This window comes from Lissotriton vulgaris, chromosome 5 (genome assembly GCF_964263255.1).
Source record: "Lissotriton vulgaris chromosome 5, aLisVul1.2, whole genome shotgun sequence".
Taxonomy (NCBI): Eukaryota; Metazoa; Chordata; class Amphibia; order Caudata; family Salamandridae; genus Lissotriton; species Lissotriton vulgaris.
Genome location: NC_141693.1, coordinates 849,662,714 through 849,685,480, shown reverse-complemented (window position 1 = coordinate 849,685,480; position 22,767 = coordinate 849,662,714). Strand labels below are relative to the sequence as shown.

At 39.2% G+C, this 22,767-nt stretch overlaps 1 protein-coding gene across 1 annotated transcript in view; it reads right to left on the bottom strand.

Annotated features, from left to right (window-relative positions):
* Positions 1–22,767, bottom strand: part of LOC147711685 (period circadian protein homolog 2-like) — a 233,182-nt gene that overhangs the window by 89,865 nt on the left and 120,550 nt on the right. Inside the window, exon 5 of the mRNA XM_086919517.1 lies at positions 22,130–22,322. Within this exon, the coding sequence (XP_086775643.1) occupies positions 22,130–22,322 (193 nt within the window). The remainder of the gene's footprint in view (positions 1–22,129; positions 22,323–22,767) is intronic.

The following is a 22,767-nucleotide window of genomic DNA, read 5'->3' as shown; positions in this document are numbered from 1 at the left end:
CAAGAACCAGATCGAGAGACTTATGAAGTAAAAAGAGAATGAAAAAGTATCCTGTGGAATTTTCTTTCACAGAACCCTCCAGAAAGCCAATTTCTACAACAGATACTCAATACCTGTACTGTGAGCTGCCTGCTTTTATGGGCTTAGAATGAGGGTCTGTCAAAATAAATAAAAGGAAGGACTGCACAGCTGATGATGCAGTCTCTCCAAATGCCTGCACAACCCCAGCATAGGAAACAGTGGAGCACCGGTTGGCTGCAAAATGGCGCAGCCAGCCGCCCACAAGACAGTCTGGCAGCTGGAGGCCTGTAATGGTGTGGAGCCAAAGTTTGACAAAGAAATGCCCAGCCACAAAGACTTGCATTGAAGTGTCTAAACCATTTTAAAGAAGCAGGAAGAGCAGCTCTTGGAACAAAAATCACTCCTACCCCTAGCTGATGAAAAGGATCTCATGGTTTACTTCTTATACAAGTCCCAGTGGCCATGCAAATTGGGAAGGTACTGTATAAGTGAACTCACCAAAACAAACTCCATAGTGTTCCTTCTAACCAGGTCGTCAGATTGGTTATCAAGTAATTGATAACTAAGAAACAGAAATTGAAGCAGCAGATTTGTTTGTGAGGCATATATTTTGCATGGATAAAGGCAGATGTAGTACCTGGTTCTCGCAACGGAACAAGAAGCTGTAAAAGGGAACAAACCCCATTAAACATAAGCTGCCAAAGAAAACACAACTGCTGTGACATGTGAAACAAGAGCTGTAACCCCTTGTCTCCCTCCCAGAAAATCTCAAAGTGGGTTTTAAAATCTTTCCATAAAATCATTCACTAATGACTGAATATCATACAGTATTTATAACGAGGTATGCAGGGTAAACTACATCCCTGCAAAGACGCTTTTGACCATGCCCTTTACCTCCTTTTAGACCTGAGAGACTGGCATCTTCAGGATTCTCAGGGGAAGTGTGAACCATATTAGCACTGGGCAATCCATCTTAAGAGTTTGGGGGAACTGGAATGCAAAAATTTCAAATCGATAGGCTTTACTTAAGATTTGGCAAACAGAGGATTTCCCCGGATTGGCTCATGCCTCATGCCTTGAGTAGGATCTTGTGGGAAGCATCATTCAAAGACAGAGCCGCTAACCAGCGGGCTGATACTGGTCACACAGGTCAATCTCTAGAGGGTCCGTATAAGAAAACGGTAGCTGCAGGTTGTCCTAAAAATACTGTAGAAATTATTCATGTGTGTGACTCATGAATACGGAAATTGAAGAGAGCACTGGTGTCCTACTTTACACTCTCACAATAGCCTTAGACCATCCACAGATGTTTGGAGGTGATCACCAAATTTTGTGGAGCAGGAGCCAAAGCTTTGCCAGCCAGCTCCTGGATATATCTCTACGACAAGATAAGAGGCTGATGGAGCGAGTTTCAGAAATTATTTTATTCTGGCTCGCGAAATTAATTCTCTGTAACATGAACTAATTTATTAATGAATTGTTGCATGATTTGTTGTATTAATCAATCTAGATTAAAAGTTTTACTTCACATCACACCACACGCGGGACTAATATCAATGTGCTCATGTTGCATTTGCGAGTCTGTTTTGTAACACATAACTAATATTGTTTTGTTCGTCCTATTGTCTTTGTCACTATTAATGCGGCTGATCATTTGATGGCATGTGCTTTTATTATGTGTGCTTAAGTGTTTGTCTATGTTGTGCCTGTTTATCCATGTTTTGTTCGTCTATCTTTTTACTCTTTCAGATATATGAAGAATTCAGCTGGACTTTAAGAAGAATGGTAGATATTAAATGTGCTGCTTTATTTGTGTGCTTCTGCTAGGTGACATATATTAATGGGTTAAATATTAGCAATAGAGGGTGGGTAACAGAAGGGTTTATTTTACTTGAATTAATCACTTTTTAGTGTTTGTTTAAATACTAGCAACAGAGAAAGGCTTGAGGCCTAGTTCTAATGGAAGTTGGTTGGCCTGACTGAAAGGAGCTGAGCACAGCAGTGTTGATGCTTTTTAATAAATATTTCCTCGAAAACGTGCAGAAGCTCAAACAATGGACATTGTGTGCAACTAGCTCCGAAAGTAAATACGTCAAAGCCAAGGAAGCGTGTAGAGGCAGCTTGGCTAAAATCCTGGATGAAACTGCTGTGAACATTTAGTTTAATGTTGCGATCTCTAGGAAGCCAGTGTTGCTTCATGTCAATGGACAATGACATAATGATGTCACAAGAACTGATGCGATGGCCTCTCGGTGGTCTGATGGACAACAACCAATTGGGTTGCTGGATTTTACTAAAATATAATTTTTAGTTAGATTAGTGGGTCAGAAAAAATATAAGGACTTAGCCTTTTGAGGGGAGCGGGGCTGACTGTTCCTGAGGGCGAAGTGCTGTCCGAATTTCCTTTGAACACGTAAGGATTCTGAATGCATAATAAATGATTTTCTTTTTCAGGTCAGAAAGCTTAACATAGGGAAATAGGGTGCAATGTTGAAGTGCCAGACCTTTGAGCCAATAAACTAATGAATAATACTGATTTAATAAAAATGTTTGAAATTAATAAAAGAGTTAATAGAGATTTTGAAACTAAAACTTTGAATCTTTAAATAAAAGACTTAAAACGTCAAGCTGGTCTTGATTATTTTGGTCGTTACCATTAGTTAGAACCATCGGCCAAAGTGGTCTAGTTAAATGTTATTTCTTTTTACTTATGAATAAAATATCATACTGCAGTTGTATATAATGTATATATGAGTTTGATAGTTTGATTAATTAGGCCACATGATTCAGCTCCAAGATTTTCTGTCTTAGTTGTATGGGCCTTGGTATTAATTAGTATGGTGAGTATTAGGTAGTGAATGGTGGTGTATGCGAGACAGAATTTCTATAGTGACGCTGGATCAATTCTTATGGTAGCAGAGTTCGGTTGCTATGGTAACTGACATGTTACATGTTAATTACATAGGTACATGTCTAAAATATGTTGTTAGGTTTGTTCACTTGTTATATGCAGTCAAAAGGATTTTTCCAGCAGTGTGAAAAATTCCTGGTTGTTTGCCGGCAAAGAGTAGTGTGACTAGAAGAGTTACACAGTGCATTTGTTCTGTTTCAAAAATTGTGGTATAGAATATATCGCAGAGTGTTGTGGACGTACAGCACAAGTTTAGGGACCTTAGATGTGACTGGTTGAATGTAATAGTGAGGATTGTTTATGAAATCGTAGCATTAAGCATAGGGACCTGGTGAGCACGTTTTAAAACTTTTTGTGAAAAGAGTAATAGGATTTATCTAAGCTTGAGTGAAGGGTGAGATAGCATCGTCTATTCTTATTAACGTTTGACGTTTTCTGTGGTTGGTTCAAGTCCTGCCAAGATTTCGTGTGTGTATGATTAGGGTTTTCGTTTGAATGCGTGAATGATCGTATAGAAATAGCATCGTCTATTTTATGCGAAGAGAGTTCTGAATGTTTGTAAAACTATCACTTTACTAGTGAAACAGACAAATGGTTTGTTTATTTGTGGTTACTAATTGAAATTCATTGGAAAAATATTGTTTAAAATGGCGCTATGAAAAATTTTTGTGAAGGAGGGGTGAGTTTACGGAGTAACACAGTGAAGCTGCAGCGGCAGTGTACGTCATTTTGGTTTGCGCAGTGATTGGTTAACATACGTCACAGCAAGTGCACTGATTGGTTCACGTGACAGTGACGAGCTGATACCAGATTGGTCAGTTCTGAATACTGTATTTCTATTGGTTGAGCAAGGTGGTGACGTAGCTTAACCTGATTGGCTTGTTGGTGTCTTTCGCGCACGGATTGGCTGGAATAGCGGAACACCAAAAGAACATTTCGAAGCTTTCGGAATAAGTAATTTTGATTTAAGACATGAGTTATTGGAACGATAGTGAGAAAAAGAAGCCTTCATGGGTTCAGAAAGTGAAATATTTGTTTAAACCTGACAAGAAAATTGAAACGCGTGGTGGTAAATTACTTCATAAGTACAAAACACCCGCAGCCTATATGGAAGGCGAATATGGTTATCATACCGTAATTTGGTTTGACAATTGGATGCATTATACAAAAAATGATGGCGTATTAGCATGGCCGGAAGATGGGTCATTTAATATGAAAGTTTTGAGAAACCTGAGAGGAAAAATGATGGATCTTGTACCGAAGCCTAGACCTACACAATTTGAGGCATTGGTTGAATGGGAAGTTGAGATGATGGGACTTGAACGTGAAAGCAAATGTTTAGCACCTAGAAATTCAAAGTACATTTTAAATAGAGAAACACATGAAGACAAAGTGAGACTCTGGAGGAAAGCAGACATGTATGATGGTCTGTACTCAGTGAAAATAATGATTACTGATGATCTAGAACAAAAGAAAGCTCAGAAGAGACTTGATGAGGAATTAGATGATGCAGTTTTAGAAGACATTTATGCTACTAAACGCAAACCGCCACCTTATCAAATAGATTCTCAATCTACCCGAGAGTTTCTACAGGAACTTCTCCAAGTGCACCTCCTAGGGAAGCTGAGGAAGGTTCTCCCAGATTTTTAAAATTACCTGAAAGAGTAGGGTCAATAAATAATTGTAGTACACCTGGAGAAAATAGAATTCCTCAACAGGGAAATAATTCTACGAGAAGTCAGGAAAGAATAATTGCTGATATGCCAGAAATTTCCAGTTATAATAAAGCAAAGGAAGACTTAATTCAACAATTAACAAAAAGTATGGAAGCAGTGACTGTACCAGTAACTATTGGTCCTGTTGTACCCGTTTTTGAGCAAGGAGAAAATAGACATTCTGCTTTGACAGTTCCATTAAATGCAGAAATGCAAAAAGTGGCTGAGAGATTTTATTCAGAACTTTCAGAAATACATAGAGAAAAATCTATGATGCCAAATTTAACTTTAAATGGGAGTCTGTCAGGTTTTCAGACACCATCTGTTGTAGAATCAGATCCAGGTCCACCAGAGAGAAGCTTAAACAGATTAGATTTAACACAAAATGCATTGTCTCCAGAAGCTCCTGATAATAAAAAGCTTGATGTTGCAAAATTAAAGGCTGATTTAGAAGAATTAATTATTGGCACAATTGGTACTGACAGTTTGAAATTGTATCAGGATGATGAACTTCTTTTCATTTGTAAAAGTATTCAGTGGAAAATGAAAAACAGGTATGAGCAACTAGAAGAAATGGCTGCTGAATTAGAAATTGATTTAAGTAAACAGAAACATTTGCAGAAACACTACAGAGTGGATTTTTCTGAGAAGGATATTGACAATCTCAATGTTGCTGGAAGAATGACCCATATAAAAGAATTAATACGTTTTCTCAGAAAACTAGGTGAAATAGGTAAATGGAAAATAAAATGGTCAAAGAATAGAGAACAGGACAAAAGGGTGAGAAGCGAAGTGGTCTCAGAATTTCCAATGAGGGAAATAGCAGGAGGTGGGTATGCGCATGTTCCTTGGTCTAGACAGGATATTCTGCTGTTTATCAATGATTTCCCTCGTTTGAGAGAGAAGCCAGTTGAATGGTATCGACAGGTAGACAGATTTATAAAAGTGTCAAAATTTCTGTGGATTGATCTGGATGGATTCTTTGATATTGTTGTCCCATCAGATCTTTGGACAGAATGCAAAATTTCTGTGGCTTGGCCAAAAGGAGAACCTGCCCGAGACACAATTACAGGTGCCCCATCAAAAGATGTTATGGATATTTATAATAAAGTAATCTATTGGCTGAAAGGGAAAATTCCCCCGAAAGAAGTGGACTGGGTTAAAATTGACAGAACAAATCAGGAACCAAAAGAATCAGTACATTCATTTTATGAAAGGTTATTGTTAGTTTTCAAACAGTACAGTGGCTATGAAAAATTAAGTGAAAAGGACATGAGTCACTTTATTTACAGATTTGTTTATGGCCTGAGACCTGAAATTGGTGAAATGATTAAAAATGGAATTGTGTGCTGGCAGTCACTTTCAGTTGATGACATCCTGAGAAAGGCAAAATATTGCAGTGACGAGATAGATGCAAAGCTAAATAACTTGAAGGAAAAAGCAATGTGGGCACAAGTGAAGGTAGCAGAGCATCAGCAACAGCAGTTTGCTTCTATGCAACAAAATCAAGGCAAATTTAAGAATAATTTTAGTAATAAGCCTAAATTTAATGTAAATGTTGAAGAGCTAAAACAAAAGCTCCCAAGTTTTAATTGCGGCGAAATTGGACACTGGAAACGCGAGTGTAAAAACCCGCCCAGAAATTTTAAAAATAATTCATTGAATCCACAGGTGCAGTGTGAGTTAAATCAGCAACAGCAGCAACAGATACAGCAACAGTTAAACGAGTTAAGTCAGCAGCGACAGCTACAGCGACAGGTAGCGAATCAGCAGAGCCAGATTCAGCAGAACCAGATACAGCAGAGCCAAATTCAGCAGAGCCAGATTCCACAAGCACCATTTCCAAATAGTGCTAATACTCAGAGGTTTACACCCGAAACAGGTTTCTGTGGAAGTAATCAGGTAAATAATGTGTCAAGAGTTAACATGTCAAATGCTTCCCAACAGTTTTGGTTGAAAAATAAGGAAGAGAGTGATTCATCAGAAGATTATTCATGACGGTGCCTGAGAGAGGAAGAAGAGTGTGTGCTTGGACCCACTCTTGAGGTAGATCAGTCTGGTCCATTTGTTAATGGTAAAGTGAATGATGTTGATATCACCTTTCTTGTGGATACAGGTGCTACCCGTTCTACTGTTAGATCAACAGAAATAGAAAACCTTCCTCTCTCTGGTGAGTCCATCCAAGTTGTAGGTGTAGCTAATCAGCAAATTAAAACAAGTCTGACAGAACCAGTAAAGGTTGAGATTTGAAATTACAAAGATAAACACAGGTTTCTAGTTTGTGACAGCAGTCCTGTGAATCTGTTGGGTCGTGATATATTATGCAAAATGAATTGCAAGATATATTGCTCAACAGATGGCATTGAATTGCAAACATCAGAAGAAGATAGGCTTTATAAATTGACAATGTTGATGGTCGATGAAGAAAAGAAATTATTGTTTCCTGTTTCTGACAAAAATGATTTGCCAGAAGAGCTCAAAAAGCCAGTCAATCCAGAAATTTGGGATCTAACTGGAAATGATATGGGTCTTACAAAAAATGTAGATCCAGTAAAAATTACTGTAAAGCAAGGAATAGATTTCCCAAATGTTCCTCAATATAAAATGAAAGCTGAGACAATTGAAGGTGTCATTCCAGTGATTGAAAAATTCATAAGTCAAGGTGTGCTAAAAGAAATTGAGAGCAGCCCATGTAACTCACCGATTATGGGTATTAAAAAGCCAAACGGAATATATAGAATTGTTCAGGATTTAAGGAAAATTAATCAAATTGTTGTTCCATGTTGCCCAATTGTTCCAAATCCTGCGGTAATTCTTTATCAGATTCCGCATGACGCAGAATGGTACACGGTCATTGACCTGTGTAATGCCTTCTTTACAGTTCCACTGCATCCAGAAAGCCAGCAAATTTTTGCATTTAGGTTCCAGAATCACATTTTAGCATGGTGTTGTATCCCACAGGGGTATACTGAGAGTCCATCTATCTTTAATCAGTTATTAAAGAAGTCTCTGGAAGATCTGATATTGCCTGGAAATTTTACATTGGTTCAGTATATTGATGACTTGCTCGTGGCAGCAAAGACACGAGAAAATTGTGTAACTGACAACATTACTCTTTTAAATTGATTGGCAGATGAGGAACATAAAGTGTCACCTGCAAATTTGCAGTTTTGTAAACAAGAAGTAAAGTATCTTGGTCACAGAATTGCAAAAGGAATAAGACAAGTGACAATTGAAAGAATTAAAATGATTCGAGCAATGCAGCCTCCGACAACACAAAGACAGGTCAGAATGTTTCTGGGAATGGTTGGTTACTGTCGACAATGGATTAGTGGATTTTCGGTAATTGCGAAACCACTGCAAAGACTAACAAAAGCAGACATAAAAGATCCAATTAGATTGTCAAAAATTGAACTAGAGGCTTTTGAAAAATTAAAAAGAAGCTTGTGTGAAGCTCCAGCTTTGGGTATGTCAGATTATGAAAAAGAGTTTGAGCTGTACTGCAGTGAAAGGGAAGGATGTGCATTGTCTGTTTTGATTCAGAGACATGGAAAATTGAGAAAGCCAATTGCATATTTCTCAGCTGTTTTGGATCCTGTTGCAAAAGCTTTGCCGGGTTGCTTAAAAGCAGTGGCTGCAACAAGTGTAAGTCTTGAACAAAGTGAGGGTATCATTATGGGATTTCCTGTAAAAGTATATGTATCTCATTCAGTTGAAATTCTTCTTACCAGAAGCAAAACTCAGCATTTAACAAGTAGCAGACTGACAAAATATGAGAAAACAATTCTGGGATCAGATAATGTTTCTATTGCAAGATGTGTGAACTTAAATCCTTCCACATTATTGCCAGAGGAAGTTGTTACTGAGGTAAATAATGAAAATGACATTGATCATGAATGCCTGGATGTTGTAGATTACTGCACCAAGCCTCGACAGGACATAAAAGATGTTCCTTTACCGGAATCTGACTTGGTATATTTCGTTGATGGTTCCTGTTTAAGAACTGATGAAGGAATTCTGAGAGCAGCATATTCAGTATGTACAGTTTCAGATGTTGTAGAGGGTTCACCTCTTGATGGAATTCGTTCTGCTCAGATTGCAGAGCTAATTGGTTTAATTCGAGCTTGTGAAAAAGAAGCTGGTAAAAAGGTAACCATAGTGACTGATAGTCAGTATGGATATGGCGTAGTTCATGACTATGGACAGCTTTGGTCTCAAAGAGGTTATTTGACCTCTGCAGGTACGCCAATCAGAAATGCAAAATTTTTAGCCTCCCAGACCATTGGTATGGGACATGCTATCTTGGATTAGTTTTTCCCAAAATTTTCCATGTTGACAGAAATTAAAAGGGTACTTTTGAATTTGGTGAACACCTGAATAGGTATAAAAGAGAAAGTTTTACAGAAGTCCTGGGAGACATCTTTGGTGCTGTCATTCCTATGGTAGGAATTACCATGAATTCAATCAAATTTAGAAAAGTTTCCACAATTGTAGATAGATTGTCTACAGATACAGCAAGTGGTTTCCAATTAGTCAATACAGAACTTGTTGCTACCAGAAGCATGGTTATGCAGAATCGTCTTGCATTAGACATTCTGCTTGCAAAAGAGGGAGGAGTCTGTGGGGTCTTACATGTCCAGCATTGTTGTACTTATATTCCTGACAAGAGTCGAAATATAGAGTCGCTTATTAAAAATATTACAGAATTCCACGAAGAAATAGAACCCCTGGAGGAAGAAAATTTTACTGAAGGACTAGGCAAAAGAATTGAGGCAATTAAAGAATGGCTTTCAGAAATTGGTGGTTCAATCATCGGCAAAGTGCTCTATCCAGTAATTGTCATCATTATGGTGATATTGCTGCTAAAAATTAGTTGCATGATTCACAAGAGAAAGAAGCATCAGAAAGAAAAGAGGAGGATTTACAAACTCAGAAAGGAACAAGAGAAGGAATATGAGTTAGAAGAGATGCGAAGGGCTCAGTTTGAAAGTGTTGAGCAAACAGCAGAAACTGGGGTTTAGGGAGACTAATACTGAAAGAACTCAAAATGTGACGTCTCTAAATTGGGTTAAAAATTTTTCTAATTTTGGGTGTTGTTTGGTGATTTTTAAATCACCAGATGAGGGAGGTGATGGACCGAGTTTCAGAAATTATTTTATTCTCTGTAACATGAACTAATTTATTAATGAATTGTTGCATGATTTGTTGTATTAATCAATCTAGATTAAAAGTTTTACTTCACATCACACGAGGGACTAATATCAATGTGCTCATGTTACATTTGCGAGTCTGTTTTGTAACACATAACTAATATTGTTTTGTTCGTCCTATTGTCTTTGTCACTATTAATGCGGCTGATCATTTGATGGCATGTGCTTTTATTATGTGTGCTTAAGTGTTTGTCTATGTTGTGCCTGTTTATCCATGTTTTGTTCGTCTATCTTTTTACTCTTTCAGATATATGAAGAATTCAGCTGGACTTTAAGAAGAATGGTAGATATTACATGTGCTGCTTTATTTGTGTGCTTCTGCTAGGTGACATATATTAATGGGTTAAATATTAGCAATAGAGGGTGGGTAACAGAAGGGTTTATTTTACTTGAATGAATCACTTTTTTGTGTTTGTTTAAATACTAGCTCGAGAGAAAGGCCTGAGGCCTAGTTCTAATGGAAGTTGGTCGGCCTGACTGAAAGGAGCTGAGCACAGCAGTGTTGATGCTTTTTAATAAATATTTCCTCGGAAACGTGCAGAAGCTCAAACAATGGACATTGTGTGCAACTAGCTCCGAAAGTAAATACGTCAAGGCCAAGGAAGCGTGTAGAGGCAGCTTGGCTAAAATCCTGGAGGAAACTGCTGTGAACCTTTAGTTTAATGTTGCGATCTCTAGGAAGCCAGTGTCGCTTCATGTCAATGGACAATGACATAATGATGTCACAAGAACTGATGCGATGGCCTCTCGGTGGTCTGATGGACAACAACCAATTGGGTTGCTGGATTTTACTAAAATATCATTTTTAGTTAGATTAGTGGGTCAAAAAAAGTATAAGAACTTAACCTTTTGAGGGGAGCGGGGCTGACTGTTCCTGAGGGCGAAGTGCTGTCCGAATTTCCTTTGAACACGTAAGGATTCTGAATGCATAATAAATGATTTTCTTTTTCAGGTCAGAAAGCTTAACATAGGGAAATAGGGTTGATGTTTATTTTAATTCATTAATTTTGTGCAATGTTGAAGTGCCAGACCTTTGAGCCAATAAACTAATGAATAATACTGATTTAATAAAAATGTTTGAAATTAATAAAAGAGTTAATAAAGATTTTGAAACTAAAACTTTGAATCTTTAAATAAAAGACTTAAAACGTCAAGCTGGTCTTGATTATTTTGGTTGTTACCATTAGTTAGAACCATCGGCCAAAGTGGTCTAGTTAAATGTTATTTCTTTTTACTTATGAATAAAATATCATACTGCAGTTGTATATAATGTATATATGAGTTTGATAGTTTGATTAATTAGGCCACATGATTCAGCTCCAAGATTTTCTGTCTTAGTTGTATGGGCCTTGGTATTAATTAGTATGGTGAGCATTAGGTAGTGAATGGTGGTGTATGCGAGACAGAATTTCTATAGTGACGCTGGATCAAGGCTAATTACTGACCTCCACATCTACAAGATCATCCATCATAGGCTCAAGGTTGCCGCACACATGAAAGGTGTCATCATATTCAGAACATTACAAACAAACAAAATATTGCTACGTTCTTTTCCAACTTGGCGGTGTTTCTACGGACAAACAATTGATGGACGGAATGTAGATAAATCAAAACATTCACCCCCCAGTCAAGTGATCTGGGTTAAATCCATCATTCTTTTGCTCACCATGCCACCCCAGTTTAGACCTGGCCATATGCAAATCATCATCAGCCTGGATAATTTGAATCCAGTGGCACAGTGAGCTCGGGACCCATGTCTGGGCATACCCGGGGCACTTAGGGTGAGAAAGCAAAAGACACACAATTGATGGGCGGAATGTAGTACAAATCACAACATTCACCCACAGTCAAGTGATCTGGGTCAAATCCATCATTCTTTTGCTCACCATGCCACCCCAGTTTAGACCTGGCCATATGCAAATCAGTCTTTACCCTGTGCCTCATGGGAACAGTCCAGCCCATAGTTGGCAGGGTATGCCTAGATGTGGGTTGCTTGTACACTTTGCCACTGGATTCAAGCTAGCCTAGCAGATGAGGGTGTTACCCCGAAACCGGTTTCAGGATGCTTGTTTCTGGTTCAGGGAAGACCTGGCTAGGCAGTTCAGTCTGGAATGTTCCCATGAGGTACAGGGTCAAGACTGATTTGCATATAGCTGGGTCTGAACTGAGGTGGCAAAGTGAGCTAAAGAACGATGATGGATTCAACCCAGATCTGTGATTGGGGGTGAGTGTCTGAAAAGTTTCAGCACTCTGTCCATCATCTCCTTGTGTTTGCTGTTTTTCTGCAGACACCACAAATTATTTTAAAATCTCATCCTGGCAAGACCCCACTCTGTTGCAGAGTCAGAAAAGCTGGGGTTGCATCGTGTCACATCCTTAATCACACTCTCTATCAGGTCACCAGACTATGGAGATCAGAAAACACCCTGCAGACTTCAAGCTTGGAGAATGTGGAGAACAGGCTATTGGAGATCCACAAATTAATAGTAATGCCAAAATACTTCCAGAGCCAGGCTGGTCAGTTGTTTTGCACCAGTCATGTTAAGACCAACCCTAGTAGTAACACTTCCAAATTGGTAGCGGGAGAGATAGTATAAAGAACTACCATACGCAGAAGAAAGCTGTCTAGCAACAACAGTTGTTATGACTTCTTCGCTTATTTCAGTTCACACTCTACCTACTCATCCGCTCACTTCTGTACTTTTTTCCCACATCTTGCTTACTCTCACCTTATTTTTCTTACACATTCTTGGTTGGTATCCAGTGTTTGTTAGTTCAGTCTCCCTTTTGCCAGCCTTCCACCTTACCAGTGCAGCAGCGTCATGTCCTCATGCTTCAGCTAGCGAGTATGACTTCATGTACACTTGTGGGCTAGTTACAGTCTGCCTGCACTGGGTAGGACCAAACTCTATTCCTGTGGCACCTATTGTTAGACATTTGATTATTTTGTTTCCCCCTACACTGATTGTGCTTTCTCTTCCAATAGACACAGAACCGCAATCTTCAGTATGGGTTTTCCATCAACAAACCTGCAGGAGAGTGTGTATCTTACTCCCTCTCCATAATTCCCTTACACACGTGTCCTCTTCACAGACCATGATATAATAGGTGTGTGGATTGACCTGTGAAGGGAGGAGGAGGGATAGCCTTACAGAACTTCAACATCTACGGTCACAACAACCTCCTCCCATTTGTTTAGCAAGTGAATGGCCTGGGCAGAGATAGCAATTAGATGAAGCAGGGTCAGCTCCCAGGGTTGCCACACAACAGAAAATAACGACCTTTAAGCTGGGGTTGCTAAACAAAAATTAAAAATCTGAGTGAAAAGGGAAGCCTTAAAAGAAATGTATCTTGTGGTGGTGCATTGTTGGATGAGAGGCTAGAGGTACTCAGACAAAATATCAACAACAACAAAATACTGAGATGCAGAAATATTGAGTTTTTATTATTGCAATGTACAAATATCCTGATGCAGGAATATCATTGACAAGAATATCAATTTTCTAAGGTAAGTAATATTGATGTAAAAAATATCTACGTTGTTAATATTGTTTACAAAAATATCTATGTAGTGAATATCAATGTTAAAAATATACATATTGTTAATATAAATGGTAATAATATATATGTTAATATAGTATGCAAAAATATTGTCAATATACTTTTTAAATTATTTTAGCATATGTTTAAATTGTGTATGTCATAAATTGTTGCATAATTATTGTAAATTATTTTAATGTTGTTTGTACATTTTTTGTTGCATTTAAATTTCATTGTTTAATTTAATTTAAATATTTATTGTAATGTTTCGTGTCATAGTGGGCTGTGGGTTTTGTTGGGGAATAGGGTGAGAAGTAATTGAATTATATTTAATAAATAATTCATGTTTTATTATTTAATTGAAAATTCATTATGTAAAATGTATAATTAATTCACCTTTTTAGTTACGATTTAGGTGCAGTTTGTAAGACTTGCACGGGTATAGGGTGGGAAGTACATTAATTATAATAAATTAATAATACATTGTTTAAATACTATGAATTATTTAATTGTTAAAAGTTGCAAGCCTGTAATATTTTCTTTTTTAAGTTATGTTTTCGGTACAGGTTATGGGATGTATAGAAGTTCAGGATGGGAAGTAAATTATTTATAATTAGTTTACATTATCAAATATTCAATTGATAATTATGTAAACTTGAATTAAGATTTTTTTTAATTTTATGGACTGCTGCAGTCCATACCCTGCAGGTTCTTGGGTGCATGAACACAGGGTGGCACAACATGTGTCCCCTGGCATGCACCCGATGGCCCTGAGGCAACAGAAGGCCTGTAGGGCCCCCTTTGTTTCCTCTCAGCCATGGTTTTCATGGCGGGCTCACAGCCATGAAAATCGTGGTGAAGAGGTAACTTGTAATATGCTTGGTGGGACCGCAGCGGCTCGCCAGGAATATTAGGCCTTAAAACCGCTGCAACATCACCAGACCGTCACCACCGCGCCCCTGCGAGTTTGACAGTCCATGGACCGCCTGACTCGTAATGAGGCCCTTCAATTTATAATTAGAATTTTATATATTTCTGTATTTAATAGACTTGTTAAAATATGTTGTTTGTCTGAAGGGAAGTATTCTCTCCATATAGTAAACTTTACACCTCCTGAGTGCAACCCTTTCCTAATTGTGCACCTACTGGAGTGGGAAAGGTAACTTTTCCCCTTTTAAGTATAACACTTTCCCTACTGTTGCATCTACTGGAGTGGGAATAGTAAATTTAAACCCTCCTGAGTCCAACCCTTGCCCTACTGTTGCACTTACTGGAGTAGGAAAAGTAAATTTTACCCCTCTTGCGTCTAACGTTTTCTCTACTGTTGCACTTACGAGAGTGGGAATAGTACATTTAACCCTTCGTGAGTCCAACACTTTCCCAACTGTTGCACACACTGGAGTGGGAATAGTATATTTTACCCCTCCTGAGTCCTACACTTTCCCAACTGTTGCACATTGTTGCAGTATTTAACAGGGCAAATTGAAAAAGCTAGTAATTCCAGTAAGGAACTTTTCAAGACGATAAAAAATTTGACAACCGTTCCCAACTACGACATTGCCAACACTAGTCAATCTTTTTGCAACACTCTTGCTGACTCTTTCAAATCTAAGGTGGACCAAATACATGACCTATTTGCCAACCACAAACCAAATAATAATGGATCAGAACAAGCAGTTAGAGGCAAAGTGTCTTTTCTTAACTTCTCCCTTTTCTTCAAAAAGCTGCAGTCCTTACAACAACCAAATCAGGATCCCCGGACGATCCCTGCCTCCAAAGAAATGTGTGTGTGTGTACATATATATATATATATATATATATATATATATATATTACCTACTGGCGGTCGCCAGTAGGTAGTTATAGTTAGGATTTTTTTCAATGTAAAATCTCAATATTCTATTTGGAATTACTTTGGCGCCGGTTGACGAATCTGCCTGAAAATTTCCTCAAATTTGCCTCGCGGAGCTCCGGTTCGTCCTTGAAAGTTTCGGGGGGATTCGTCAAGTAAGGGCCAAGATAAAAGGGGAGTCCCAAAACGTGTTTTCCCCATGTTAATTTCCATAGGGCGGTCAAACTCACTTTTAGCCTGAACGGCTGAATGGATTTCCACGAAACTTGCCAAAATTGTAGGGACTGGTAGCCCGATGTGCCTTTGCTATGTCTCAAGATATGTGCTCCAGTGGATTTTGAGTAATTTAGGTTAAAAAAAATATATATATCTATAGGCGCGCCCCGGTACGCGCACCGGGGAGCGCACAGGGCGCGCTACGCGACTTGCGCACGGAAAGCTGATTGGCTTACGGGTGTCTGTAAACATTCGAAACAGTCCGGAGCGGCCGCCATCTTGTGTCTCGGTAGGATCGAGACACAAGAGGTGGCAAAAAAAAGGGGGAAATGACCATAAGGGGAAGGGTAGACCCCCCTGACCCCCTAGGTTTGATGTGGGGGCTATAATGGGGTCCCGCGGGGCAAAGAAAAAAAAAATTCGATTTGCGCGTGGAGAGCGGCCGGTACGCGCTCTAGGGAGCGGACCGGGGAGCGTAGCATGGGGAAAACCCAGTTTATTCACTGTGTCACCTCTACGACCCTTTCTTGCGTTAATACGTCCCTTTTGCATACATTACACCTGACGTAGGTATAATGTGGCGCAGGGGCTTACAAAGTGACGCATCTACCTAAATGCGTCACTTTGTAGATATGACTGAAAAAGGTGCATTTTTTACAGCACTGGTGCGCCACAAAAAGTTATGCTCCGGTGGCATTAAAGTGACGCATGGCCTCCTAAATGAGGCCTTCAGTCTTCTAGTCATGCATCATATTAAATTTATGACGTATTATGTCGGAAGTTCTTACAGATACGTCAGTATTTCAGACGTATCTGTAAGCGCAAAAGTGATGCATTGCTGGAGTGTGTCACAAAAATGATGCAACTCCAGCAATGCATCCTTTCACATGGGGCCAGGCCCCATGTGAAAGGGCCTGCGTCACCTCTACGACCCTTTCTTGCGTCAATACGTCCCTTTTGCATACATTACACCTGACGTAGGTATAATGTGGTGCAGGGGCTTACAAAGTGACACATCTACCTAGCTGCATCACTTTGTAAATATGACGGAATAAGGTGCATTATTTACAGCACTGGTGCGTCACAAAAAATGATGCACCGGTGGAGTTAAAGTGACGCATGGCCTCATAAATGAGGCCTTCAGTCTTCTAGTCATGCGTCATATTAAATTTATGACGTATTATGTCGGAAGTTCTTACAGATACGTCAGTATTTCAGACGTATCTGTAAGCGCAAAAGTGATGCATTGCTGGAGTGTGTCACAAAAATGATGCAACTCCAGCAATGCATCTTTTCTTACCCTTCCACACCCCCGTTCCTTTTCAACATTTTCTTTGAATATCCACATTCCCCATGTTCACTCTCCTTCTCCTTACTTTCCTTCCCAACACTCACCTTCTTTCAGTCCCCCTACTTCACTTCCTTTCTCCTCTCAAACCTTTCTGTTCTTTCTTACTCATTTTCCTTTCCATTATCAATGCACTCCACTTCACTTACTCTTTTTCATTTGTTTAAGAATATAGCTCTTTGATGAGAATTGGAGGTAGTTCTTTTTTTAGAACAGAAACAAAAACAGGGAATGGAAACTGCTCAACAGGAGCAAAAAAAACAAAATAAATTAGGGCTGGGAACGGCAGCGATGGTTCTCCAATGCTCGAACCATGAGCAGGACACTTTGCTCCCCAAAGGAAGTAGTTGATCGCAGTATCTGCCTTTCAGGACACCTTTGTTGAATGCAGGCTGAATGTTTGGAACCAGCTCCTGCGATCGCCCCCTCACAGAAGTAGTTGCTCCTCCGGTGGATGTAGAGGCCCCATCACTGGGAACCTCTTGTGCCAGAGCCCTGACACTTTCCCGGGCCAAATTCTGGGGGTGCCTCCTCTCCACATGGCGAAGCATTGTGGAGTTCCCAAAAGAATATTTCTTCGTGGGGTCACCCCGTGACAGGACTGCATGGCAGATCCTGCACTCCACTTTTGGAGCATTCACCTTTTTCTGATCATCTGGTATGGAAAAAAAATTCCAGATGAAATGCTCTTTCACCTTTGGCTGAGGAGGCTCTTCATCAATGAATTCAGGCTCATCTTCACTGCTGGATGGTCTGGCAGCCATGATTAACCAAGCAAGATCGAAGAGAAAAAAAGGCAGGTCTTTCAGTCACAAAAGTGAAAGAAGAAGTGAAGGAAACGGTGGGGATGCACCGGAGCGCTTCCGGGGGCGCATACGCAGCGCGAACGTAGGCGCTTCCGGGGGCGCATACGCGGCGCGAACATAGGCGCTTCCAGGGGCGCTTACGCGGCGCGCCAAAGTGACGTTTTGATAGTTTCACGGAAATGCAAAATTATTTTCATTTCCTTATTCAAAAAAACTGCTTTTATATGTATGGTACTAAATGTCTTGCGTTAATATTTACTTTTCATTCATATTCTTTTACACGAACGCAAGTAGCGCTCTGGGTGCGCTCTCCGGAGAGCTTACCGGTGCGCGGACCCAGAGCGCCCCAAGAAAAACTAGTAAAAAAAAAAAATATATATATATATATATATATATATATATATATATTATTATCAAAAAAAATAATACTAATTAATACTCACACAAAATAGCAAATTAAAAAAAATTGTAGGTTACAAACTCGATATAGAAAGGAATTAGCATTTAGAAAACCTATGAAATTCACTGAAAAAACCATAGGTTTCACACCAGTTATAGTTAGGAATTAGCATTTAAAAAACCTATTAAATTCACTGAAAAAAACATAGGTTTCACACCAGCTATAGTTACCTGGAAATTTTACTGACATAAAACCATTGAAATTCCCACGTTATAGTTAGTTGGACTCACTACAACTTGCGCGCCTGCAATGCACTGCTGATGATGTCACATATTACATCACTCATGACATGGTCAGTGACATCACTCATGACATCACTGATGACACCATCCTTGTGACAGAGTGACAGACCTCCTTTCAGTGTAATTTAACCCTTAAAACACATATTCAAAAATAGAAATTAACATTTTCAAAAAAATGGAGATACCCATACCAGTTACAACAAACAATTCAGTAATTCCACCATCTATATACACATCCACTCATTCACCAACAGTTCTATATAGTCACTCATACATATACTCACTCATCATATTTAGTGATACACCTATACATCCTGTTACACACCGACAGTCATCCAAAAGTTACTCACACACATACTCACACATGCAAATAAACTATTGAACATCCATTTATTTGCATATACAACTATACACACACTACCACTTTACTTCTATGGACATTTACACATACTTACTCTCTTAAACAATCACTTATAGAAACACATACTTATTTTAACAGGAACTCTTACAATCTCTCGCTCTCACATATACTCACTTATATACATCAATACTCACATATAATAGATTAAAACATATGTAGATACTGATAAAGACACTAGTGAGACAGTCATTCACTCACTAACACACACATATACACACTTATCCACCATACAGTCCTGCACATATGCTGTCTTCAAAACACAAACAAACAGTGAGTCAGTCACCAACCCATGCAGCCACTTATACACAAAGTGAAACACTGATACATATATTTCAATATTTAAAAGTTACTCGCTAATATATGTATTCACTAAGATACACTTAATAAGGCATTTAACCAATCATTTAAAAAAAAATCAATTTACACACTTATTTAACCATTTATTCTTCCATCGACCTTTACAAATACATATATAAAACATATTTATTTTTCAGAAAGACACACATTCACTGGATGGTGTCATCAGTGATGTCATGAGTGATGTCACTGACCATGTCATGAGTGATGTAATATGTGACATCATCAGCAGTGCATTGCAGGCGCGCAAGTTATAGTGAGTCCAACTAACTATAACGTGGGAATTTCAATGGTTTTATGTCAGTAAAATTTCCAGGTAACTATAACTTGTGTGAAACCTGTTTTTTTCAGTGAATTTGATAGGTTTTTTAAATGCTAATTCCTAACTATAACTGGTGTGAAACCTATACTATATATGTATAGTGGTATTGGTATATTTAAAAAACATCAGAACATTAAAATATAGATTTTAAATATGTTTTTAATAGTTTTATATCATATGTGTATCTATTATACATACATTTATATATATAAATATGTGTGAGTGCGTAAATAACTTTGGCCCTCAGACGCCGCAGGCAGGAATCTGTCTGACAATGAGTCTTTGGACCCACTTGCCCGATTAGGATACGACCGCCAGCACAGCCGTCGGAATGTGCCTTTTTGTACTACGACTTGCGCTGCGGCCCAGGAAAAGGGCTGCAGCGCAAGCTGCTGTACAAACAGGCCCTTTTCAAACATCCACGCACAGTGTGCCAGGCACCACATGGTGCATGGATGTCTGGGGAACACCGTTGCAACAAGGGGTTACTGGACTGTTCCTAAACGTGGCTGAGGGAAAGATTAGTTGGCGTGACCCAAGGTGTGAATGTGACACACAAGGGCATCCATTTTGTTGGATGGATTGGCCTCACACACCCCGAAGGATGTCATGCTTCATCATCGGCGGTTGCTCCTCGTCGGGGAGGCGGTGCAATCCCCGACGGGCTCACCTCAAAGAGGGGCTCTTTGGCGGAGATCTTTTTCCAACTGCCTTATGGTGAGGTGCGGGTGTGTGGGCAGGGTGGTAAGTGATAGTGATAAAGGGATATTAAAATGTAGCTAAGGGTACCAGAATGAACTTTATTCAGGGGGTCCCTCGCTGCAATTAAAAACAGGGGGCTAGCTCACTAGGAGTCAACGAGTAAATTCAGGTGAACCTAGATGGGGCTAGTAGTGCAAAACGGTCGACATGTTTCTCGCAGTGGGCAGTAGTAACCCGCGATTCTTCAGGACCTATAAAAGGTGATTAACCACATGCTAGTGTCATGTGTGGGTTTGTGTGTATATTACCTCTGTGAGAGTTGTCCTATGCCTATTAAACAAGAACTAACTGCCACATGAGGGGTCGGCGGGATGAGGCATCAGGGATGAGTCATATAGTCAAGACTCTAGTCTCCTGCACCCCGGCTGCTTGACCTACCCTTCTCCGCCGAGCTCGAGTAGTCTGGGGAACACCACATGTGCCCCCTTAGCCACTTAGCATTGCCCACGCAGGACAGGGGCCCGCTTAGGGGTCCCTAAGTATTTTCCTCTCTGCCATTTCATGGCAGTGGGACCGCTATGAAAAGGATGTAGAAAGGGACATCCTAGTCCCTAAAGCAGAGCCTGCGCAGTCATCGCCTCCTTTGTAGGGATTGGTGTCCGACCACCACCCCAACAGTCTCCTTGAGCTTGTCGGAGGTGGCGGTATTCCCACCTGACATATTCGCTCCTACCCCCGGGACTATAATCAGGTGGTCGGACATATGCCTTAGAAGTAAGGCAGACCGCCAATGACTACCTGTCAGTGGCGGTCCAGTCCGCCCAACATCAAAATGAGGGCTTATGTATTCATATATGTTTAAATATTACTTAAACATATCTAATTTATTTCTATTAATGCTACATGTTAAAAGTTTTATTATTTACTGTTTTTAACTAAAACGATTATTATCGTATTTTTTTAATATTAGAGTAAAAGATATTTTTGTACTTACCATTATAAGTGTAGGAAAAATATATATTTGTGATCAATATTTTTGACATGATATATCTGTATCACAATATTTTTTTGTATCGATATTTTGTTAGTTAGCCAAGGCTAGACATGCTGGGACTGAAAATTATTTAGACAGGCTCCCATTCCTAGTACTATAAAACAATGTAAACTGATGTAAGATTAGTTAACTTGTTAAGTGCAAAAAATCAAACAATAGGGCTGGATGAATTGTATATTTTTTCCAACAAGTCAAACTATAAATCAGGCAGAGGAATCAGAAATAAATCTACTGATTCATCATAATGCAACTTGCCATAATAAATTTGCCAATCTTAGATCACAAAACTTTTTTTACAAACTATGAACCCTGAAAAAATATACTGCTTCTTCACAATATTTGCGTTTTTCAGCAGATTTAGACTTGACAAGGGTGAATCATATATTTATCAAAAATTTCACAACTAAACAAACTTCTGCAACAAAAATTTGTTTTAACATAATTTCTTTAATAGAGAAATACATACATTTTTCCCATGAGTCATTTTTTTCATACATTGATCTGTTATTCTTACAGATCAATTCATCTTCCCAATGTCCTTGGGGATTTGTTGTTTGCAACTGCGGTGACTGATTCTTTTGGGCCCATGCGATTGATTATAAGCCTAAATTTGCTTGTAAAAAAACACTGGAGCAGGGAATTAGGGTGAACTTCAGCTGAAGCGCGACATGGGGGGTCATTAAAGTTTATCATCCATGTCATTTCTTCACTTCTTTTAACAGTTTAACTTCAGAGGTAAAAGACTGATGTTTTCTAACATTAATGGTGTTCTTTGCAGGTAATGACACAGATCCGTCACTTAGGGCCAGATGTATCAAAGAGTTTTGCCCATTCTGTGTCTATGGGGAAATGTGTTGATACATATGGCCCTTACTTACCTAACTTTTCAAAGATAAGAATGACAAATATCTTACAATCACTTAATGCAAGAATTCATTTTTTTATTTTTTACCTATGGCACTCCCAGACGTCCCATGAGAGCTACATCCATTACATCCAGAGCCTAAAGAACTGGACTCTGCAGGGCCGCTGACTGATCTTGTCGACCCCGTTCCTGACTGAGAGTCTTCTTGCATCAAGAGGTGAAGCAGTTCCCTGGAAGCAGAGCGGCTGTCGCTATTACAATCCTCCTTAGCAGCATTAACCTATAAGCCAAAAATGTATATTAATGGTCACTTTTGCAGCTTCAGAAGTTCAATTTCAGGTGGCAGTTGAGAGGCTTAAGAATTTCTTTTTTAAGTTGGTCGTTATTAAAATGTTCATATTGGTGCTCCACGTTACAAAAAAGCATGCAGTCGGGATGTTAAAACATAACTGAAAGTACATAATTTCTAGTTATGATTTAGGGGGTGGGTGTGGTTACCAAAGAACGCCTACAGAACCCAGTGACACATAACAGACTCAAGAACAATGTTTATCAACAATCTTCAAGGAATACACCAGATTATTGGATTAACTCGTTTTACGCAGAGATCCCTGAATAATCACAGGTCACAAAATCCAGCCCTGGTAAGAAGGTTTAGTGTGTTAGGTCTTCAATGCAAAGACCTGCATGGAACCTGCAAACCAGATCTTTGATTATAGGCAGGT